At 40.3% G+C, this 22,281-nt stretch overlaps 2 protein-coding genes across 3 annotated transcripts; both read left to right on the top strand.

The window, feature by feature from the left end:
* The first annotated feature begins 976 nt into the window (after nt 1-976).
* Nucleotides 977-7,485, top strand: tmem128 (transmembrane protein 128). 2 transcript variants are annotated; one of them, XM_034586409.1, is made up of 6 exons: nt 977-987; nt 2,854-2,960; nt 4,568-4,700; nt 5,044-5,205; nt 6,680-6,788; nt 6,919-7,485. In XM_034586409.1, exons 2-5 carry the CDS (start codon nt 2,861-2,863, stop codon nt 6,777-6,779), a joined length of 495 nt encoding a protein of 164 aa, XP_034442300.1. In that variant the 5' UTR covers nt 977-987; nt 2,854-2,860; the 3' UTR covers nt 6,780-6,788; nt 6,919-7,485. The 2 variants fall into 2 exon arrangements, with proteins under 2 accessions (XP_034442300.1, XP_034442299.1); XM_034586408.1 differs by lacking the exon at nt 977-987 and having other exon boundaries at nt 2,782-2,960.
* A 7,856-nt stretch (nt 7,486-15,341) lies between these two features.
* Nucleotides 15,342-20,956, top strand: otop1 (otopetrin 1). Its single transcript, XM_034586471.1, has 6 exons — nt 15,342-16,190; nt 16,406-16,542; nt 16,894-16,952; nt 17,160-17,290; nt 19,497-20,395; nt 20,786-20,956. The coding sequence occupies exons 1-6, from the start codon at nt 15,818-15,820 to the stop codon at nt 20,954-20,956; spliced, it is 1,770 nt and encodes a 589-aa protein (XP_034442362.1). The 5' UTR covers nt 15,342-15,817.
* Nucleotides 20,957-22,281: the final 1,325 nt, after the last annotated feature.

The raw sequence follows: 22,281 nt of genomic DNA, 5'->3' as shown, positions 1-22,281 counted from the left end.
TCTTGTTTCTGATTTCAGTGGAGCCGGTCGGCTTTACAAACTATCCCAGAACGCGTCTGTGTTCTTTAACGTATAAAATGACAATTGTGATAGACAATGACTCTCTTCTACATTCCAAGGCCACAGTAAGGCTGGGAAATGGCACCTTATCTGCGGGATTGGATGTTGGAGTGGGGGAAGGGAAACAGGAGAGGTGCACCGAGGTGAATTTGACTCTCACACGGGACGAAGCTAATGCACATTCCTCGGCACCCCGAACGGGGTTCACTTGGCTGTGGACACAGAAGCTCCATAGAAGCAAGATGCTTGGTGTCAGCATCAGGTGAAGTTTTAATGCTGTCTGATTTTCCACCGCTAGAATGAGCAGCCTCTTTACCCTGTGTACACATACACACACACACAGGAGGAGCTACAGGAGGAAATCTGCCCAGCTTTATGAAGCTCTGCTAATCCCAGCAGGTTTAACACTGATGCTCATTCATCACACTGCTTAGCTGTAATTGTATATTAGATACTTTGGGTATTAGTCAAGCTGTTACTCAGGTTTGCTAGTATTAAAATGGTGTTTTCTAGTCCGCCGTGGGACTAATCCAGACCCCACAGGATTCTCAGAAAAACTGAATCTGAGCCTGTCTTCACTGTCGCAAAACGAATCTGGGTCTCCACATCACTGTCTCATTTCTGCCATTAAATATGTCATGATGAACCGTGGCCACTACCTTTTGATATGAAGGGTCAGTTTGATCCTTGAGCATTGAACTTAATGGCAGCCATTATTATTTGAAGAATGTCTTTTCCAAGTTAATCGGTAGGCTACCTGGGATATTAAACACAAAACAGAGGCACTACAGCGTCTGTAAGAAGTTCTGTCTTCGAAAAGAAAAGTTTGATTAATAAGAAAAAAAACACGCTTGCATATTTGCTTGGTGATTGTGTTGTCTGTGTAACCAGTCTACTTGCTACTTGTGGAACTGTTAGCATCAACAATTATTGAATTGAATCAAAAGTGATAAAATTATGTAGCTGGATTTACAGTTTCTCTGTTTGCCATATAGTTACACAACGGTTATCATCCTGCCACTGTTGTCTTGGTTTGTCTCACTTTACTGTTGACTTAACACAACTGAAAGCTTTGTACAGAGTACACCAACTGGGTGCTGCTTGTGCTCTGATCTGGTGGTGATACAAATGACCATGTAGTTCTGCTCCTAAGCACCGGGCGTCGATGGATGAGTTTTATCTGGTGCATCTGCTCTGGAACAAGACCCCGTCCCTGAGTGAAGAGTTACTGATGACTCAGTTGCCTCCACCTGTTTGTGGAGCAGGAGCCACATGTTTCCTTACAGGTGAATACAGAGACCTTAGTCTACCCCATTAATATATACAAATAGTCCAATATCATTATTTTTTTCATCATTACAGGACTGTTATATTACTTTACATTTGTAGTCTACCTAATAAACTGGCATAAAAGCGATCAGCTGTTTAGCTGCTGACAAGTGAGGGATCAACCTCCGCTTGAAGTATTATTCACTTTTCTTTACCACACACATCTTGCCTTTACTTGGAAAGTTTTTAATTGGGAGTGAAATGGGACAAAGGTATCGGCAGTGTCAGATTCTTGCCAGCACTGTGTAAAGGTAGACGTTCAAGATAAACTCTGGAATGGAGCCAGCTACTATGCATTCTACAAAGTTGATGAGGAATGGGAGCAAATAGACTTGGTCAGACCTCTTTTTTTGTGCAAATATCCTCAGTTACCCTTTTAAGCTTATATAAATTTCCCCAGCCTGGTGGTACAGTTTTTTTATGCTGGTGGTATCAAGATGATTCTTTAGGAGGAAGGAGAAAAACTCATTAACTGTTGGAACCTGATTGAAATGGATTTTTGGGGCAGATACCAATATATCATCTGACATATATGTTAAAAAATGCCAATGATTAATGTCAATATCAAACCCCCATGACAAAGACATGTAACTGAGGCTTTATATTTTACAGTTTAACCATAAACTTCATGATAAATAACCACATAATTATGAAACACAAATAAGACCAAACATATAGAACCCTAATTTTTATAATGCTTTCATGTCAGTGCATATAAGCATATAAACAGTAAGCCAATAAAATATATTATCGACCATGCCTTAATCGAATATGTTCAACCTACTAGTTACTGTCTTGGTTATTTATCTCAAGTGACTGTATTTAACATGGTTTTGTATTTTAAAACAAAACCATGATTAGGATACTCGTACTAACAACAGTCCCCTTTGTTTGATGTAGCAATAATTTATTATTCTGATACTGACAAATTTAAAGGTATAATAAATTCTATACTGTTAATGCGATGGAGTTTAATTTTTGTTTTAAATAATAGTTTAATATATTTAATATACAAGTTTTGCATCTATACATATAATGTAAATGGAGGAAAACTGAACATTGTTTTCTATAATGAACCTGTCAGTTTGATTTACTTATTTTTACAGGTAATAAATATAGATTTGCACCAAATGATTGGAAATAATTGAAAATATGCTTAGATTTCAATACATACTGTGAACTAAAACTTTGTGTAGACCTCCCCTTTACATTTTAATATAACTATGACCTATTGTTTGTTTAACCTTTAATCTTGATACATGTAATAAATAAAATGTTTATTTAGCGGATTGTTATTGTTTCGCTATAACTACATTGGATAACTACATTTGTATAAATATAGAGAAGAAGAAAAATACAACTGTTGCTGTCAAGTACGTCATAAAAAGGCGTCTCTGAATCAAACAGGAAGTGCCTTCAAGTGGTCACTTAGCTTTCAGGGCTAATGCTAGTCACTGATAGCATCAACACAATGCTGAACGACAGTGAGCTGTCAACACTGCGGAACAGATTCAAGAGAGATGCGGAGTTTCTTATGCAAACAACGACAGCGGGTGACGAAGATGAAAAGAGTAAGACACGTGGTGGCTAACGTTATTAGCCGGCTTTTCTGTCAGAGCTAAAGTTATAAACACAGTGATAACATAACTCATTTCTGGTTTGGGCGCTGACGTCCCGACTGCAAATGCTAAACACAGCCTGCCGACTAACCAACAGAAATGACAATGGCTCAAACTGTTGAACGAACAGGGTGCCGTCATCACGGTGTGGAAACAAAGTGACCTTTTCATTTCACGAAACTGTAACGAGCTGCCACTAGTGATTCACTCAGTCGTCAGTTTATTAGGAACACCAAGCTAAAGCTAATGCAGCCTGATGCAGCAGACCTCCAGTGAACCACACTGTGAGGAAGGATGACATGTGTTTGTGGAATCTGCTGGATGTGTTTTATGGTTTTAGTGTTACTGTTATCAAGCCTGTACCCTCATTGTTACAAAATGGGTTAGACACAATAATGGAAAGACTTTCAAATATAACAGAACACCAATAAACAGCATCACACACTGCATCCTTCTAAATAACCGTCAACACAAAACAGTCTCAACAAACCATGGACATTTTAATTTCAAAGTTTTGTTTACTGTTGGACTCCATTAGTTTTATCGTGGCGTACCTAATAAACTGGCAGCTGAGTTTAGCCTTTAAACAACAGACAGTGTGACTGCAACACTTTAATTCTAAAAGCGGTTTGTATGCAGCTTGAACAGTGGACAATTGTTCAACTCCGAGGCGTTGACTGGCAGATACCCAGCAATTCTTGATTCTTTTGACTGTGAGCTGTGTCAGCCCAGCCTCATAGTACAAGGAAACTGTGCTCCTACGCTGTCTCTTGTCCAAGGGCCATCTCTTTGCCAGTGTAAACCGATCACTGTAATACAAGCAACAGACCAAGCATTTGTTGAGCGGTCATCCCTTTCATATCAGCGTCTGCGATTATTCCAGTGTACATGCCGCCAGTGGTCTTTCAGGTGAGCTGGCTTGCTATAGTATATCTCGTAAACAAGATGGACCACTGGGCAAACCTTTCATTAAAGATGCAGGTCAACTATTTGTCTGGGGCATGGAGGCATGGAGTTCATTGTGAACTCTGCACAGAGCAGAGCAGCACTTCATCAGCCAACAACAAGCTATGTTGTGTTTAATCAACCAGTAAATTATAGAGATTAATAGCTCTCGGAGAAGTAAGATTATCTCCTGGAAAACTATCAGATTCACCTCTAAAGCTCCTGAAATTCGAATGGTTGGGATTTGGCATATTCTATTGAAGCAGGACAAATCGCAGTTAGTAGTAAATAGTATACTATACTGTAGGTCTTTCACTGACTACTTTAATTTGAATGTAGTGTGTTTCTGTTACATGGTACTACTGTGCTAACTTTATATATTACTCATCTAATCAATGGTAAAATAATGTAAGACTGTAGTCTAAAATTTTGAGGGCACGTGGATTGTTGAGGGCTAATTAAACGTGATAAACTATGAATCCATTTCCAATAATCTGTACTTAAATTTCTACTTTCAAAGTCGGCATGGATTCAATTGTGCTCTCAAAGTGGACACATGGATGAAACTCTTACTCTAAGACTTTATGACATTGTTGTTTTCAATTATCTTTCAGGTCCGGAGGAAAAAGATGCCAAACCTCTTCCTCGCATTAACAGACACTCCGTTTTCTGGGTCGTGGCATCTATAGCTGTGACCTACTATGTTGAGTTCCTCCACAACATCATGGAGAACGATAATATCAAAAGGTGACTGAGTTATGGAGACGACTGATGAAATTCCCTCCCAGATTTCATTCACATGTCTCTGTACCCTACATTATAAACATATAAAATATGAGATTTGTATGAGGTCAATTTCCTACTGTGCCTTATCTTTAGTTTCTTTACTTTCTCTAAATTACCTTCACACAGAGAGCCGAATCCTCTGTTGTTGTGGAAGGTCGACGCTTGTGTCAAACAACAAACTTCACAGCTTTGTGTATCATTGTTAACTTCACCATTTGTAGTTGAACAGCTTCAGTAAGTCTCAGCAGATTAACTTCAGATCTTCAATAACATCCTCCCTCTTTCTAAACCCTATTTTCCCCAGCTGGTGGTTCTATGTGGGTCTGGTACTCCTTGTGATCTGCCTGTCGCTGGCCATGTTTTGTATTGTATACCTGGAGTGGTTCAAAGGCATCCAGCACTATGACCAAGAATATCCTGCCATTCCTCCCCTCACCACCGCTGCCTTTATTGCTGCATCATGCAGGTAAAACACACAAAAAAAGCGTAACTGTGAATTGCTTTTACAAAGTATTTTATCCTTTTAGTTTAATACCAGGTAAACTATAGGACGCTGTATTTGAAACCAAACAAGAAGATCAGCATCAGATGTTTATCACAACATTTAACATACTATACATCTCCCTTTTTGAATGTGATAATCTAACAAGATCACGTTGCCATGACGAGAAATAATATAGTTCGTTGGTATATGCCCCAAAATCCAGTGTCTCACAGGCTTCTAGCTGTCATGTTGAAACACAAAAGTAACAAACTATTGTCTAAAATTGTATTAAAATGCTTAAACATCAAGATTTTATTTTAATTGAACTAAGTAGTCCCACAGAAGTAATGCTGTTTGAAATAATTCTACTTGTCTCTGTAAGATCAATTGCACTAAATGTCATCTGCAAATTTTTATTTTATTTTGGATGCTGCCTGACTGTGTTTAAGCAAAATTTCTCTTTCACTATGATTGCTGGACTGGTTTTGGAGTAATTTGTCTGCATACACATATTTGAATCTGTATATGATGCCTGGTGCAAATTCGTGGCTACTTGCATCTTTTTAATGACTTTTTTTTTGTTATCGTGGGGCAGGACACCATCAACAGCACCCAAACAAGCTGCCCAAGCCAGATGTTAAAGGGATAGTTCACCCAAAACTTATAATTCACTCATTATCTACTCACCAGTAGGCCGATGGAGGGGTGGGTGAAGTGTTTGAGTCCACAAAACACTTCTGGAGTTTCAGGGGCAAACGGCGTAGCAGCCAAATCCAATACAACTAATAAAACAACAGAAATAAACAAACATGCCTCCATACTGCTCCTGTGGTGTCCGCTGATATCTTACGACAAGGCACATTCAGGGACTGTCGGAAATGCTAACGTCCACTAGCTTAGCATCTTCTGGTGGACTTTTAGGCTTAAAACACCGTGGAAACGACCTCGTTTCAAATCGAATATGAATGTCGGCGCTTGAGGACACTTGGATGACACCACACGAGCAGTATGGAGGCATGTTATGTTTTTATTCAGTTGTATTTTTACGTCTGAAGATAGGTCACTAATATCTTCAGTTGTATTGGATTGGGCTGCTACACTGTTTGCCCCTGAAACTCCAGAAGTGTTTTGAAAACTCAAACACTCCACCCACCCCTCCGTTGGCCTACTGGTGAGTAGATAATGAGTGAATTTTCATTTTCCGTTGAACTATCCCTTTAATGCCAGGTCTAGACAGGACCATATATTCACTGTCATTTCACAGCTTACCACATTCTTCTACTTAATTCTGCCTGTTGGGAAGCCATTACTTTTGCTTTCTCATCAGGTGGATACATAACAAGCTTTAGATCACTGCAGCATCATGTGTAAACCATGACAGTGTAGGAGGAAGCAGCCGTTTTTGTGTTTCAGTATTTGTGTGTATTTGTAAGTGACATGTGTCCTTCTCTCTCAGCTTTAACATAGCACTGTGGCCAGTGTGGTCCTTCTTCACTCCACTCATCCTCTTCACACAGTTCATGGGTGTGGTCATGCTCATCTCTTTGCTTGGATGAATGTGAAAGGTGAGGACAAGACTTTTTTTGTGTGTTCTCTTTTTAATGACAACTTTGCAAATTGTTGGACATGTACGTGGCATCAAATCTAAACTTCATTCGTGAATCTTAACTCATAATCTTTTCTATTGTTTTGCAGCTGAGGATCGACACCATGCTAACCTCAATACTGAGTTGTGTTTTTATACTTTTTCTCCCGTGCTTACACATATTTTATGTTGCCAACTGCCCCATATATTCACTCCCAGTTTACTGAACCTCACACTCTCTCTTGAGAATAAAACACTGGTGGCAACACAGGAAACACACCTGTAAGGAGTATTCTAAAAACAGGCCTTTTTCACAGCAAACATGTTGACTTGTTACAGTAGCAAAAGCACAGGTGTTGGCCAATGGCTGCAACACTGACAGCATATGATACTAAAAACAACCAAATGGAATTCAACCATAATTCATTTTACTACACACACCTGTTATTTCCTAACAGCAATATGTCTTCTGTGATGTTTGCCTGTTGTGCCGATCTGTATAAAAGTGAGTGTGTGTGTGTGTGTGTGTGTAAGCATTGAAGAAAATCTGTCGGACCATTTATAGCTGTGGAAAAGTTATAAAAAATGTTATCAAGCAGTTTGTGGTGAGGTTAATAATTTCTGCTTATCTCCTGTTAAAATGTTTATCTTGAATAAAGTTATGTAACTAATTTCAATAACTGTAAAATTGTTGCTCTTCATGAAACTGCATCAAACATGCACCAAGCATCTGGTACACACACACACACACACACACACACACACACACACACACACACACACACACACACACTGTCTTTCTCTCAGTGTCTCCCTCTCTCTCACCATCCGTGGCTTCAACGAGTGTCTGCAGCCCCTTGATTTTTTGAAGGCAGGCCTCTTTCTCCACCTGCTCACTCCTGAGCTGATCCTCCAGAGCTTCCCAACAAGGTCCCAGTCAGTCTCACTCTGTTGGATCTGAGTCTGCATGGTCTTCAAGACTCATGCAGAACACAGGGGGAACTTTAAACACTTTTGGGTATGTTTTTCTTTTTTGGTCAGTGGGCCCATCTTTGGGTCTGAGCTATATCCGCTGAGCAATGCAGCCGTATTAAAATCTCCTGAATCTGCTGTGGCTTCAACATGAGGGCTGCACAAATTAAGCGCTCCTGTGAGCATTGGTGGGTGGGTCTGAGAGCAAGACACTGCACGTGCACCATCTACACCTGCAACTTGCATCCATTGGAAGGTACAACCTTTCAATCACACGATATCCATGCCCAAGCGTATGCTGTACTTTCTCGTCTATCTTAGTCTATATGGGACCATGATTTACAAAATGAACATCAGGCTGTTTTGAAGAAGACTTGAAACGAGAAGTGAGTCATTTTTTGAGATTCTATCATACTTTTTTTGTTTTTATTATTTACATTATTATTCGATACAATTATTTACACAATTGTGGCTTGGAGGGGGGAAATGTGGGGGGAAGAAGGGGGGAGAGGGGATTTGGGATGAGGGGATGGGAGACAGGATTGAGGGAGTGGAAGGCTGGGAGAGGTGAAGGAGGGTAACAGGGTGAAGGAGGTTGAGAGGTTGAAAACCAAATGTTTTTCTCTTCTCCTTCGCCTCCTTCTCTCTTTGTTTTTTCTCTCCCTTCACCTGAGCTTGATATCCTCCTCAATCTTCTGAGCTTTGATTTGCGAGTCTTGCACTATGCTGAGACTCACCAGCTCCTTGATTATTTGAAGGCAGGTCTTTTTATCTGCCTGCTCACACCTGACCAGATTGTGGACTTTAACGTCACAGTCAGTCTCAGTCTGGAGGATCTGAGTCTACCTGCTCTTCAGTTTCTCCATGAGCTCAACATTCCTACGCACGTCTTCCGGAACATTGAGGCACTTCTTAGCCATAGCTTCAACCAGTGTCTCCAGCTCCTTGATTCTTTGAATGCAGACGTCTTTCTCCAACCGCTGACTCCTTCACTGATTGTCCAGAGAGGTAATCTGAAGTTGGTGATCAACCTTGTTCTGCAGGATCTGAATTTGAATGGCCTTCAGTTCTGCCATGAGCTGATCATTCTTAAAGACCAGCGCGGCCTTTACACTTTCAAAAGTGTCCATTAGTTCATCTTTTTCCCAGGTGACAACCTCAACCTTCATCTTGTACTCAATCAACTCCTCTTTCATGTTCTGCATGTAAACCTGCTGCTTTTTGGGGGGTTTGTTCAGGAACTGTATAATCTTGGAGTCTTCTCTCTGCCTCGCCTTGGCATTCCTCAATTCAATCTCCAATGACGCAATCTCCGCCTGCATCCGTTTCTTGTCATCACTCCATCTGCTCTCCCTGCTGTTCATCAGGGCCTTAAGAGCAAGGTTCCTGCGTTCCAGCGCCATATTCTCAAACTCTGAGTCTCAGCTGTTGACTAATCTAGTCTATGTTTCAGTTGTTCTGTCGCAGGCTGTGATCGCGATCGCGCTGAGTAGTTTCTCTTCCTCAGTCTGTAAAGTATGACTGTAAGTCGCTTTGATGTCTTTGATGTCTCTGATGTCTTTGATGTTGATGATCTTTCCTACAATGTTGCTGATGCCTGGAAACATGAATAACTCCCAAATCATTTGATGTAATCCCTTCATGTCTTTTTAAAATTATATTTAACTATATTTCAATATTAAAACATAAAATATACCATATAATAATAATACAACATAACATATATTATATAGTATAATAAAATATATCACACAGTATGATGTAATATATAAGACCCCAATTCAGGAAAAGTTGGGACGGTATGTTACATTAAAAATTAAAACTGAGAACAGGGATTTATAAATGATCTTTGATCTGTATTACAATAAAAACAATACAAAAGCACATTATATGATGTTTGACCTCATGAATTGTTTTGTTTTTTCAAAATAAACACATTTCAATTTTGACACCCTTCTGGACACGGTTAACATAAGGCTTCCTTTTGGCACAGTAAAGTTTTAACTGGCATTTGTGGAAGTAACTATGTATTGTAGTGCTTGACAAAGGTTTGCCAAAGTAATCCTTAGCCGATGTGGTTATATTGCTTATAGATAAATGATGGTTCTTGATGCAGTGTCGTCTGAGGGTTCGGAGAGCACGGTTAGTCACCATTAGGCTTGCGCCCTTGCTCTTTATGCACTGAAATTCCTCCAGATTCCTTGAAACTTTTAATGATGTTATGCACCGTAAAGGATGAAATATCCAAATCCCATCCTATCCTTCTTTGAGGAGCACTGTTTTTAAACATTTCAATAATTTTCTCACACATTTGTTGGCAAACTGGCGATCCTCGGCCCATCTTTGCTCCTAAAGGACTTGGCCTTTCCTGGATGCTGCTTTTGTACTAAATCACGATTACAATCACCTGTTGACATCACTTATTTCAAATCACTTAATTTTTTAATCATTGTACCTCATTACTAGCCCTAAATTGCCCTCCTCACAACTTTTTTAGGAATGTGCCGCAGACCTGAATGGCAGGGATGGATGTATATTTAAAAATAAAATGAAGTTGACCAGACAAAACATAAAATATCTTATGTTCATACTGTCTGCAATGAAATACAAGTCAAATTAAATTTAGAAATCACTGCTGTCTTTTTTAATTTGCATTTTCCATACCGTCCCAACTTTTTCTGAGTTGGGGTTGTATTATACAATATAACATAATCATGATGGGGTGTGTTTGGATCAACATGTTGATGTCGGGTCTCTCTAAAATCCCATGTGGATTTATGAGACTCTGTTTTACCTACACACTCAAATCTCTGAGATATTTGGACAGATTTGAGTGTGCACATGCTTTTCTCCTCATTCAACTAAACTGGTGTTGTGCCCATTCTGAACATGTCTGTTTGAAATGGGTTGTTTGCTTGGCCTGTGTTAATGCGGGTTGCAGCTTTATTTGTGAAACTTTAAAATTGACCTGTAGTAACTGAGCAGTGGCAAGTAAAAAGCCGCACAAAACCCCCCATCCTCTTTTCTGTTCATTTTAAGCAAGTGCAGTTGAATTTATGTCATTACAGTGAGCCGCTGCCAAAACATTAAACTATTAATCGCTGCGTTCTGCTGCTCTTCCACTCTGCTGTTTTGATGCATTTACTCCAGTTCAGCAGTAGTGCAGTAGCTTTTCTCAAGACTCATGCAGGACAAAGGTGGAACTTAAAAGCCTTTGGGGTATGTTCTTTTTTTTGTCAGTGGGCCCATATTTGGGTCTGAGCTATATCCGCTGAGCAATGCAGCCGTATGAAAATCTCCTGAATCTGCTGTGGCTTCAACATGAGGGCTGTAAAAATTAAGCGCTCTTGTGAGCATTGGTGGGTGGGTCTGAGAGCAAGACACTGCACGTGCACCATCTACACCTGCGACTTGCATCCATTGGAAGGTACAAGCTTTCAATCACACGATATCCATGCCCAAGCGCATGTTGTGCTTTCTCGTCTATCTTAGTCTGAGGTTGTTTTCTTTTTTATTGCATGTGTTTTTCATTTTCATTGTTATTTACAAAAAATTTGGGAAAAAAGATGCAAGTACTAGATCTTTGAATTCTGTATATTATATTACACACTACCTTGAATAAAGTAAGAGGGAAAAATGTACATGCCACTTTTATAAATGTCTCTCTCGAACCGGCAGCAAGCACTAGGAAACACATTCAAAATCTCTCAGGATGAATTTTCTAGTTTAACAACTACTACAGCAAGGTACAAAGTTAGAGCTGCAATTGCAGCTAAGGCCTCCCATGAATCCAGAAGCTAAATCCAACTTCATGACTTGAAGCTTATTTTAGAATAAGAGAAAATGTTCAATCGTCTTCATCTTTTGACCTTTTTTCACACAGGGTGAATTTGGGTAATTTGGGACCTTTCTTTGTAATTTTGACTTCTGTGACTTTAAGATATCTGTTTTACACATTAGATCAAACATATTATTCCTTTCTGTAATCCTTAAGATCTTTTTTAACCACACCAGAAGAAAGAATGGAGATATCATACTCAGATGAGACATGGTATAGCTTTTAGTGATCTTTTTGCCAAAAAGGAAAATTCTGCCTGAATTTGATATTCTGGGACGGGTCGCTTTGTAATCTTTAAAAAGCCTAATTCCACTTGCTTTATGCATGCCAAGCTCAATATTACCATTTTTTTAAATAAACATTATGAAAAAATGACTAAGAGAATGAACAAGAAAATGTATATTTTTCATATAAGTGTCATTGATTCATATGAAACTTATATTTTTTTCATTAAAAACCCATCTCAACTAAAGAAACTATAATATACTATACTATTAAAGGTGTATCAATCAACAATTTAAATTCAATCAACAGAAATCTACAATAATATCATTCAGTAATTTGTATTCTATTGGGGTGACTCAAGGAACAAACAGTCCTTGCAGGTGAGAAACCATTATCAGCAATCAGCCTCGGAGAGCTAAGTGATATATGTGCAAGTTCAGTAGCCAGATAATCAGTTTAAACAGACAGTGACTGACTGTATTTACCAATAACACTGTCTGACAACTGCAGACCATACATCTCTTTAGTTTATCTTTTTTTATTACTTCAGGAAGTCAGTAAATGCATATTTCCCCCATTTAGAGAACTTAAATGACCTAGATGTCCTAAATTAGCCAAAGCACGATGTCCCACATAATTAATCATACTTGATAGAGTGGGACAACAAAAAACTAAACAAATTTTAAACAGCTCAATGAATCTTTTGTTGCTTGAATACATCACATATATAATATGATAACAATTATGGACATTGTCTAAATTATGACAGATTTATATCCTAACATGTATCTTGTCAGAATCCTCTGTTACTGACCTTGTAATGCATTCCAAAGGGAGAGCTTCTGATTGACATGTGCCCGCCCCTTTCTGTGACATCATCCCCATGAAGTCATGTGATATCAGTCACATGACGCCCATGCTAACTTACAGTAAAAGTCTGTTGATTAGATTTTGTTAGAACAGGAAACAAACATACCGGAGTTTAGGTGTCCCACATTACCAGGATTCACCCTTTATTATTACACTGCGTTTAACCTAATGAGGCTCAGTTTCCAGTTTACACACCTATCAGTGAAAAACAAAAGCCCTTTGTGAATCCTATAATGCTCTGTAACACCGCTAACGGTTGTTGGTGATACAAACAAAGTTATACGTTTTTTGTTGTGTTTTTTTTTGCTTGCCCACGCTTACACATATGGCAGAAGAACCGCTCAATATAATGTAATGCAAAGCAGCCACACTCATGCTGCAGGATTACATTACCACAGTAAAACTGTAATCATTTCTGTATTAAGTCCTTTTGCTCATTAATGTCAAAAATTTGCAGACCATATTTACTGAATTTTAAAAGCCTCTTAGTGACAAAAAACATCTTGTTATATTTATTTATTCTTCCTCATTACCCATAGAAACACAAATACTTATGTTGGACATAAATTAGAAAAGATTCCGCCATTTATATTATCCACTTACATCTGATAATAGACGTTCAACATATGGTATATTTAATCCCAGTTGTGGATTAACCTTTTATATTCCTATGTATTTATATTCCTAAAAATATATCTCAGTAAAAGTCCAGATTTATCATGATAGAAAATGAACTAATCTCAAGCAGTGATGCCGAATGCAAGCTGACAGTGTTAGCCTTCATATGTTCTATGTTAGTATTACCACTGATGCATCAAGCATTTAAACCTGTAGCTGTATTAAAGTGAAGCTGCATGGACAAATATTGTATATCACATATTTCATAAGGTTATCATTTGTTTGGTAAAATCTTCAAAGTAACTATATACTGTTAGTTCAATGTAATGAAATATGTAGTAAACACATTTCCCTCTGTAAACTACTGGAATACAACGAGATGGAAACAGTTCTCCATCCATTGTTTTGACAGTTGATAATAAAGCTCATATACAGTGAGTCAGGGTGTCAATGATTTGCCATCAGTGTCTACTCAGGGGGGCCTTGTTGTGATGCTCCTCAAACAGGGAGGTGGGAGGATGCTTCCAAATTCAATCAAAAATGTTCAGTCGCCCATTAAACTTCTCCGATAACACGTAGATGAGAGATTACTTTCTTTATCGCGCTGATTGTCTGTGATCAAGACATCGATACTCAGCGTTGAGGTGAGCTGTTATAGGACATAACTCGATCAGTTATTCAGTGCATGTGATGGTGGTGCGGAGAGATACACATGGTAAACAGGTAACCCGTTCGCCCCCAATTCACAGTTTGGGTTATTTGTTTTGCTTCACAGCTTTGCGAACGGTTCGTACAGGGGATGTTTGGTGTCTGTTGTTTTCGTCCGCGTGCAACTGAAGGAAAATAAACCGATTTGATGTTTGAATTGTTTGTTTGAACAATTAGAACAGAATGTGTTGAAAAATCCACGGTAGTGTCCAACTGTCCGTCAAAACACCCGCAGAGGATACTCTCCTGCGTAATGGCGCACAGTCATCCATAGCGCACGGCGGATTGAAGGCCGTCTGCGACACCTTCTATACTATTCTGATAAAAAGAAATAATAAGATTTGATCTAATTTTAAACTCAAGAGACCACTTCAAGATGATACATTTAGCTATTAACAGGTTCGTGTTCAAATTAAATGAACATGTCGGTCTATTCTTTAAACTTTTAAGCTTTCTACCAAATTCAACACACACTTAAAGCTGCCACAAATGTAGTGATGCAGATTTACAAATCTGGAGTGGTATCTCATTTTTTTCCGTAGATGTATGCAGTAGTTTAGTGTGAAATAGATATTAATCATATGCAGTATTAGTAATAATATAAGATATAATACTAAGGGAATTGGAATTGATAGACGAACGTGTTGTTCACATTAAGATTTTACAGTTTTTTTGGCTTTAATTAACCACCAGAAATCATCTTAAACCCTTTTCCATCAACTTGCTCCAACTGCTTGTAAACGTTTTTAAAAAAGTGCTCGAGCCGGCTGCCTCAGCCCTCAGGACTCTGGAGGGGGCCGCGGTGGAATAGGAGCTATTGTGAAGCCATTAAGCTGCATGTAAGCCTATCAATGTCACTCTTTATAATCAGTGTCGTTTTTGAAATTGAAATTAACCATAGGCCTGTTAATCTATAAAGGACGTGCCTGAAAAGGCCTCCAATAACAATCCACATCACACTGATGACGTGTCAATCTAGCAGACATTCATATGCTGATTGTGTTCCTCCGTCCCTGGCTATTTATTGAATTACATCTCCTTACAATAAGCCATTGTGAATTTGACCATTGAAATCGGATTCTTCTTTTTTTAAGCAACGTATTTAACCATGTCTCCACCACAAGTGGACAGAAGGATTTGAGGAGGTGGCACTTGGATTTGAGGCGCACTGAGTCAGGACAGGTCACTTCCCTCCAGCCTGCAGAAATCGCAGATTTGTGAAATGTCATCCTCTTTTTTATCTGGACTTTAACATCCGATAGCCACCCTGGGAGGATTTCAGCAGACTTGGAAAGACGCGCTGGCAGCTGCTCTAAAAAGGTGGATTTAGGTGCATATCGGTTTTTTTTCTGTTATTGTGGATAATTCCGTGCTTGGTGTTTTTGCTGCTTTATGCGGTGAATGGTTGGCACGGCGAGCCCAGTGGTTTCTCTGAAACATATGGGGGTTTCAGGAGGACGGGGGTCTGGGATCACCAAGGACTGAAACGCAATCTCCCATTTTCAGTGACTCAGCGAGGCGCACGACCACATATTTCAGTTTCAGGGTTTCAAGGTGACAATGGCATCTATCAAGTCCATCCTCGGCGAGGCCGGACACTGAAACTATGCATGGCCACTGAGCCGAACCTGGAAGATTGAATGAACATGTTTGGCACGGTACCTGTCCGTCTGAATCCCCACCTTGTAGCAACAGGTTACGCACCTCAAATGCACTTATAACGCGCCGCTTTGACTCTCCTCTTCTCTCGGTTCTGCGATTTTTCTACGTCTCCCACCATGGTGGAACACAGCGGCCTGGATATTATGTGTCTGAACAAGTACTGCCACAGTTCCTCCTCGTCCTCCAGCTCCGAGCAGGACAAGAAGACCTTCGCCAAATTAAAGCTCAGCTTGTCGGGGGACTACCCGAGGAAGAACGCGGAGATCCTCAGCGGTCAGTACGGGACCAATCTGCTGCTGATCGGGGCCGCGCTGATGCTGGCCATCGCGCACCATGACCCCTTCGTCAAGGAAGAGCACTTTCTGTCCTTCGTCACCTGCCTCATGAGCCTGCAGCTGATCTGGATGATGTGGTACATCCTGGTGCGGGACAGACAGAAGAACACGCGGACGGAGAAAGACGTGCACGCCACCACATGCTGGATAAGAGGTGAGGTTGTGCCATTACGCGCGGGGTCTCAGCAGTAAATGCGTCAAATGGCAAAAATAATTGTACGATCCGTGTGTGTGGAGATTCCAGAGGTGTAATTTATTATGCATAAGTCCAAAAATCGTCAAGTGAATGTGATTTGACAAATGTTCCATTTAAATGTTGTTATGAGTGATAATAATAACTTGATCTCTACATCTTTTTTCTCTCGGTAGGTGGTTTGACTGTCCTTGCGCTCCTCTCACTTATTATGGACGCTTTCCGAATCGGGTATTATGTCGGCTACCAGTCTTGTGTGTCGGCTGTGCTCGGGGTATATCCTGTCATCCATGCAACTCACACCATAGCGCAGGCAAGTTTACAGCCCCACTTTCATTTCAATAATGTGATAATCTTTCAGCAGTGTTGGACACTGTGTCTTTTTTTGTCTGCGCACCGCTTAACCAGGTAGGTCTGTGGATAATGTGCTCTTTGTTGCTGAGGCGAGGACAGAGCTGATGCAACAATATAATCCTATCATTGTCCCTGTTATCAAGAGGGTTATCACTGCATATGACAAGAGAAATCCTGCTGGTACAGGGACTTAAATACCTAATCAGTTGGTTCTGCTGTTTATAAAACGTGTTTAAATAAGTTATTGTTTGGGTAATGTGTTTGGTTTCGCCTTTTATATTTAAGTTCTGTGTCTTGTTTTGGTGTTCAGGTGCATTTTCTATGGTTTCACATCAAGGACGTCATCAAGAGCTTTGAAACATTTGAGAGGTATGTATGTCAGTTTTTTAATGAAACAACACTTAAAATAAATCTTACAATAATTCACATTGGTGTCAGAGTTATGAAATGTCTATGAAGTGACAAAAAAATATGAAATCTACATCCACAGACATACAGACTAATGTTATCATAATACTGCCACATGCCAACAAATGACGGGTCATCAACCTTGTTTGCAACTCTTTGCTTCCTCAGGTTCGGTGTAATCCACGCAGTCTTTACAAATCTCCTCCTGTGGTGCAACGGTGTGATGTCAGAGGCCGAGCACTTCTTGAACAACCATATGAGAAGACTTTCTGCCCTGGGCTATGGAAACCTCACTATAGGTAAGGGGCCAAGGGGTCGATTGCTGGCTTGTACCTGAAGGAAAAGTACAATAGTCCACTTGAGCTCTCACTTCAATGGATAAAAGAAAAAGGAAAGAGAGGAGGGTTTGCAAGGGGAAGGGAGGTTAGCCCGGCAGGCCCGGCGGGTCTTGTTTGTGTCGAGCATCTCTCTATTAGGTTTCAGGAAACACAGAGTGTTGCTAGTGCTGAGGCCCCCTTCCCGGCCCTTTCCCCACACTTCAGCCACCACCACCCTCCTTGGCAACCCCCCACTTGACCTTAGACGGCTTTGTCCCCAGGCTGCTTACTCCCAAGGGTGCTGCAATTACAGTAACTGATACATCTAAGCCTAGGGTTGGGGGGTTCGCTTGCTCCTCCTCATATCCGGCTGACTGTGAGGCTGGCTGCACCCTGACTGTTGTTCCCATTTTAATTAAAGGGTGCAGGACCATAGCAGAGGGGAGGGGAGGGAGGGTTTTGTTGAGATGGTCTCTATAGGGCAACAGCATCACTATCATATGTTAGGTAGCGCTTTACAAGGAGTGAGCAAGAATAAAACATGTATTGTCGCACATGTCTAAGATGCTCAGGTTTTCAGCTAATGAGGGAAATTCAAATCAGGAAAATATGGCCAATGATTACTGACCCCCGTGGGCTAGAAGGAAAGTTATCATGGAGTTTTGTGCTGCAAAAGAGAATCTATACCTTTATGATTTAAGTTGTAAAGTTTCATTGAACTAAAAATACTTTAAATTCAAGTTTTAATTACAAATCTCCAAACATATCAAATACATAATAAGTCAAGAATCATTTCATAAATACCCCAAATATTCTTAAAATATGTATCTTACAGGCAGGAATCGGCAGTATTTATGATACATGTATTTTTTTTGAATTTTCAAAATACAAAAACATAGTAGTTTATTTTGATACATGGCATGGTAGCTGTATTTTGTAGTACAAATAGGGTATTCTGTATTTTATTTTAAAATACATTTGGATGTATCTTTGCCCATCCCTGCTTACAGAGCAATCCTTTGTTTAAAATTAAGTTTAACCCTAAAAATCAAGTGATGTTCGGCTTTATTGGCGTGGTGATCCAAACCATTGGGATGGCATTAATGTAGATCAGTGGTGTCCGTTTATTTGTTGGTTGGTTCGTGTGTTTGTTTGTAAGCAAGATTACGCAAAAACTACAAATTTCAAGTGCTGTTCCAGGTTTCAGAAGAGATTTGTCTGGAACAAAAGGATATCAACACAAAACGAATCAAATCTACATTTCTATGGCCTTAGAGTTAAGCGCATAATAATGCCCAAGTGTGTCCAAAGTATTCATATATGATGATAATTCTGCCGTGATGGCAGCTCATAGAGTGTGATTGTGTTGGCATCATGATGGTGGATCCTGATAGTGGTGATGGCTCGTGATTGTGGTTCTTACTGGTGGATCGTGATCGTGGTGGCAGCCGATCGTGGACTATGATAACAACAAGACTGCTTGCTATACAACATATACTATTACTGACAATAACTCCTCAGCTAATTTGTCATTGCTGCTCCCTTCATCTCACATTGACACACGTCTCCATTATGATACAAATAGTTTCTTCTAATCAGTATTGTAAATACGGTTTTGTTTATGCGTTCAGTTCCACGTGGCATCTATTGCACCGCTGTCCGTCCTGGGAGAGAGATCACTCACATGTGGCTCTCTCTGAGGTTTCTACGTTTGTTTCCCCCTGTTAAAAGTTATTTTTAATTAGTTTTTCCTTACTCTTGTTGAGGGTTAAAAACAGAGGATGTCGCACCTTGTTAAGCCCTATGAGACAAATTTTGATTTGTGAATATGGGCGATACAAATACAATTTGATTGATAAATTGATTGATTGATTGATTTCATTAAATACAGTATGATACCATTTGACCTGTACACAGTGAAATACCGATGGGAGTATTTAAACTAAAGTAGACTATCAAATATGTACTATTTATTTTATCTTGTGTTTATGTTTATTCTAACATGCATGCTATTTTTTCCTTACTCTGTACTGTATAATGTCTTGATTGATGGATATAGGTTTTGTTAATATTGTCTTTCAAATTTGACAACAAGGGTTAATGTGGGACGGAATAAAAATGGTTGTATGTGTTGCTGTTCTTTTCCATATCTCTAATGCATGTGCATCTGTTGATATTTGTTCTGCAGTTCACTCGGATCCTCTCTGTAACTGCACCACCAGCACTTGCTCCATGTTCACCAGCAGCCTCTACTATCTCTATCCCTTCAACATCGAGTACCACATCTTTGTCTCTGCCATGCTCTTCGTCATGTGGAAAAACATCGGACGGACCATTGACCTTTCTTCGAACAGGAAAAGGTTGGCCACCAAAACCCGGGGCCTGTCCGTGGGCCCTCTCCTGGGTCTGCTAGCCCTGGCCAGCACTATCGGGATCCTGGTGGTCTACATCACCCATGTGGAGTCCCTTCAGACACGTCAGTCTGCCATTTCCATGTTCTACATTTACGGCATTGTCATGCTACTGTTCATGTGCTTTGCCGGGGCTTTGGGTCTTCTCATATACCGAGCGGACCATATACCACTGGACACTTCCAAGAACCCGTCGAGACAGCTGGACACAGAGCTGCTGTTTGGATCCTCTATCGGCTCCTGGCTCATGTCCTGGTGCAGCATTGTGGCTGTGATGAGTACCAATAGCAGCCCTCCTTACCTGTGGACAAACTTCCTCTACTCTCTGCTGATTGTGCTGGAGAAGTACATGCAAAACCTCTTCATCATAGAGTCTCTTTACCGCCAGCAAGGGGACAGAGAGAGGGAGGACCCAGAGTCTGCCCCCGAAATCTTCTCTGTCACCTCCTCTTTAGCCCCGCCGTACAACGGCATCATCAACCGAGCTTATGAGAGGCCAGAGAAAGCCTGCGTTACCATGGAGAACGAGCAGGAGGAGAGCGGGCAGGTGTACAGATGTCCAAGGAAACCCTCAGAGGTGCCTCTGCCTGTCGGGAGCAAAGTTGGGGAGCCTCCAAATATAAAGAGGCAAATCCTGAAGAACCTTTCTGTCTTCCTGATAATGTGCAACATCTCTGTAAGTATATAAACTTAGAACTGAATGCCAATAAAATCATCGGCCCCATCCATCTTTTTTCTAAACCTGCTGTGGCTACACCATCAGTGCAGCACTTAGAAAAGTAAAAGTTAGAGACAAGTTGATGAAGACCAAAACAGAGCTATGCGGAAGGTGAATATTAAACTAAAGATTCATCAGGTGCCTGCCAGAAACGACAACTGAATGCTAATGTTGCAGTGTGTCCTCTAGAAGCATAAATAGGCAACTGTTTGCGAAAACGTTACCTTGAGCAGCTTTAAAAGGTGATAATATGTCTGTCTTTTGTTTACAGCTTGTCAGGCTTCTCCCAAGTGGCTGAGAAATCTGCGAATGCAGGTTTAATTAATTCTGTTCCATTCTCTCCTCCAGCTATGGATCCTTCCCGCCTTTGGCTGCCGGCCACAGTACGACAACGGGTTGGAACAGGAGACTTTCGGCTTCAGCATATGGACGACAGTTCTCAATTTTGCCATCCCCTTGAACCTTTTCTACCGCATGCACTCAGTTGCCTCCCTCTTCGAGGTGTTCCGCCGGGTCTGACGTATTTGGCAGATGACTGACAATGCAAGGTAACATGCACAGGAACACTTGTCACCACCAGCTCCCCGAGAGTGTCTCATAGCGCAGGTCAACCGTTCAGGAGGCAGTCAGGGTCACACTCCAACAGACTTGAAAACAAGCCGCGGAGGCAAACAAAAACGTACATCCCTCGGTGTGGAGATGACAGAAGAGGACGAACCTGTTCACCTGCGTTCCTTGACGAAATGCCTTGTAAAAAACTATTATAGATGGTGATGAACAGAACCGTTGGTTTCAAACGATTTAAAAAGACCTGTGTACTTTTTCTTTTATAGTCACATATCAGTAGAAGTTGTTCTTATTGGTGCATCCTGCAAAATGTACTGTACATACAGCAAATACTACACAAATATTTTGTACTGTTTTATATAGGAAATTGACAAAGGAGAATAGACTTCTCACTTGATTTTCATTTTTCAAAAGTACAAGTCACTGAAACACCTTTAGTCTCATGCATTTAATAAGGAAAAAGTGCTGTATTTAACAAAGCCATGACGGCATGTTTTTACCACATGACACACATTTTATATGCATTTAAAATGTGCATACTCTTTATGGATATGGTTCTCATGTTCTTTACTCAGTAGTTCAAGTAGTTTAATGGATGTTATGCAACACTTGAGCTACTGGAATAGTAAGAATCTCATGGTGTGTTTAGACCAAAGTGAAGCCAATTTTTCCCATGGCACAATTACATGCAAAGTCAATGCAACAACATGAATATGAAAAATACCTGTCTGCACGAAATGAAAGTGTCTCATCTTGGGGGAAAAATACGCATGGAGCTGTGTCGCGAAAGCCTATCAGTGTTGAAATTCAACGCACGTCACTAGGAATCCTGAATGGAGGACTAACTTATTATATATATTATACACCCGATACCACGATATATACAAAACGTCTGTAGTTTATAGAAAAAAGGAGTTGGCTATTTTGCAGCCTTTTTTCAACTTATATGAACTGAGTTAGCTCTAGCATTAGCTACCTAATCCTGACCTATTTAGTTAGTCAGTACCCCAATGACTCCAAAATCAGTCCAGCGACCCTACTCATGTGAGAATTTCGTCTGAACACACCATTATAACAGCACTATCTATTGAATAATCTTTATGAGTTGGATACTAGTTCTCAGAAGAAGCTCCTGCATCTCTCAGCCATTGAACTTTCATCAGTGTCATCCTGATAGTCAAGTTGAATGAAAGGTTTTGGTCAAATACCGTATAGCACTGTTATACACTGTGATTTGTATCCACTTTGTATTGAAAAGTTCAAGACCAGATAAAACA

The sequence above is a fragment of the Hippoglossus hippoglossus genome, chromosome 5 (assembly GCF_009819705.1).
Source record: "Hippoglossus hippoglossus isolate fHipHip1 chromosome 5, fHipHip1.pri, whole genome shotgun sequence".
Classification (NCBI taxonomy): domain Eukaryota; kingdom Metazoa; phylum Chordata; class Actinopteri; order Pleuronectiformes; family Pleuronectidae; genus Hippoglossus; species Hippoglossus hippoglossus.
The sequence above is the reverse complement of the archived record's forward strand: the minus strand, read 5'-3'. Positions and strand labels throughout refer to the sequence as shown.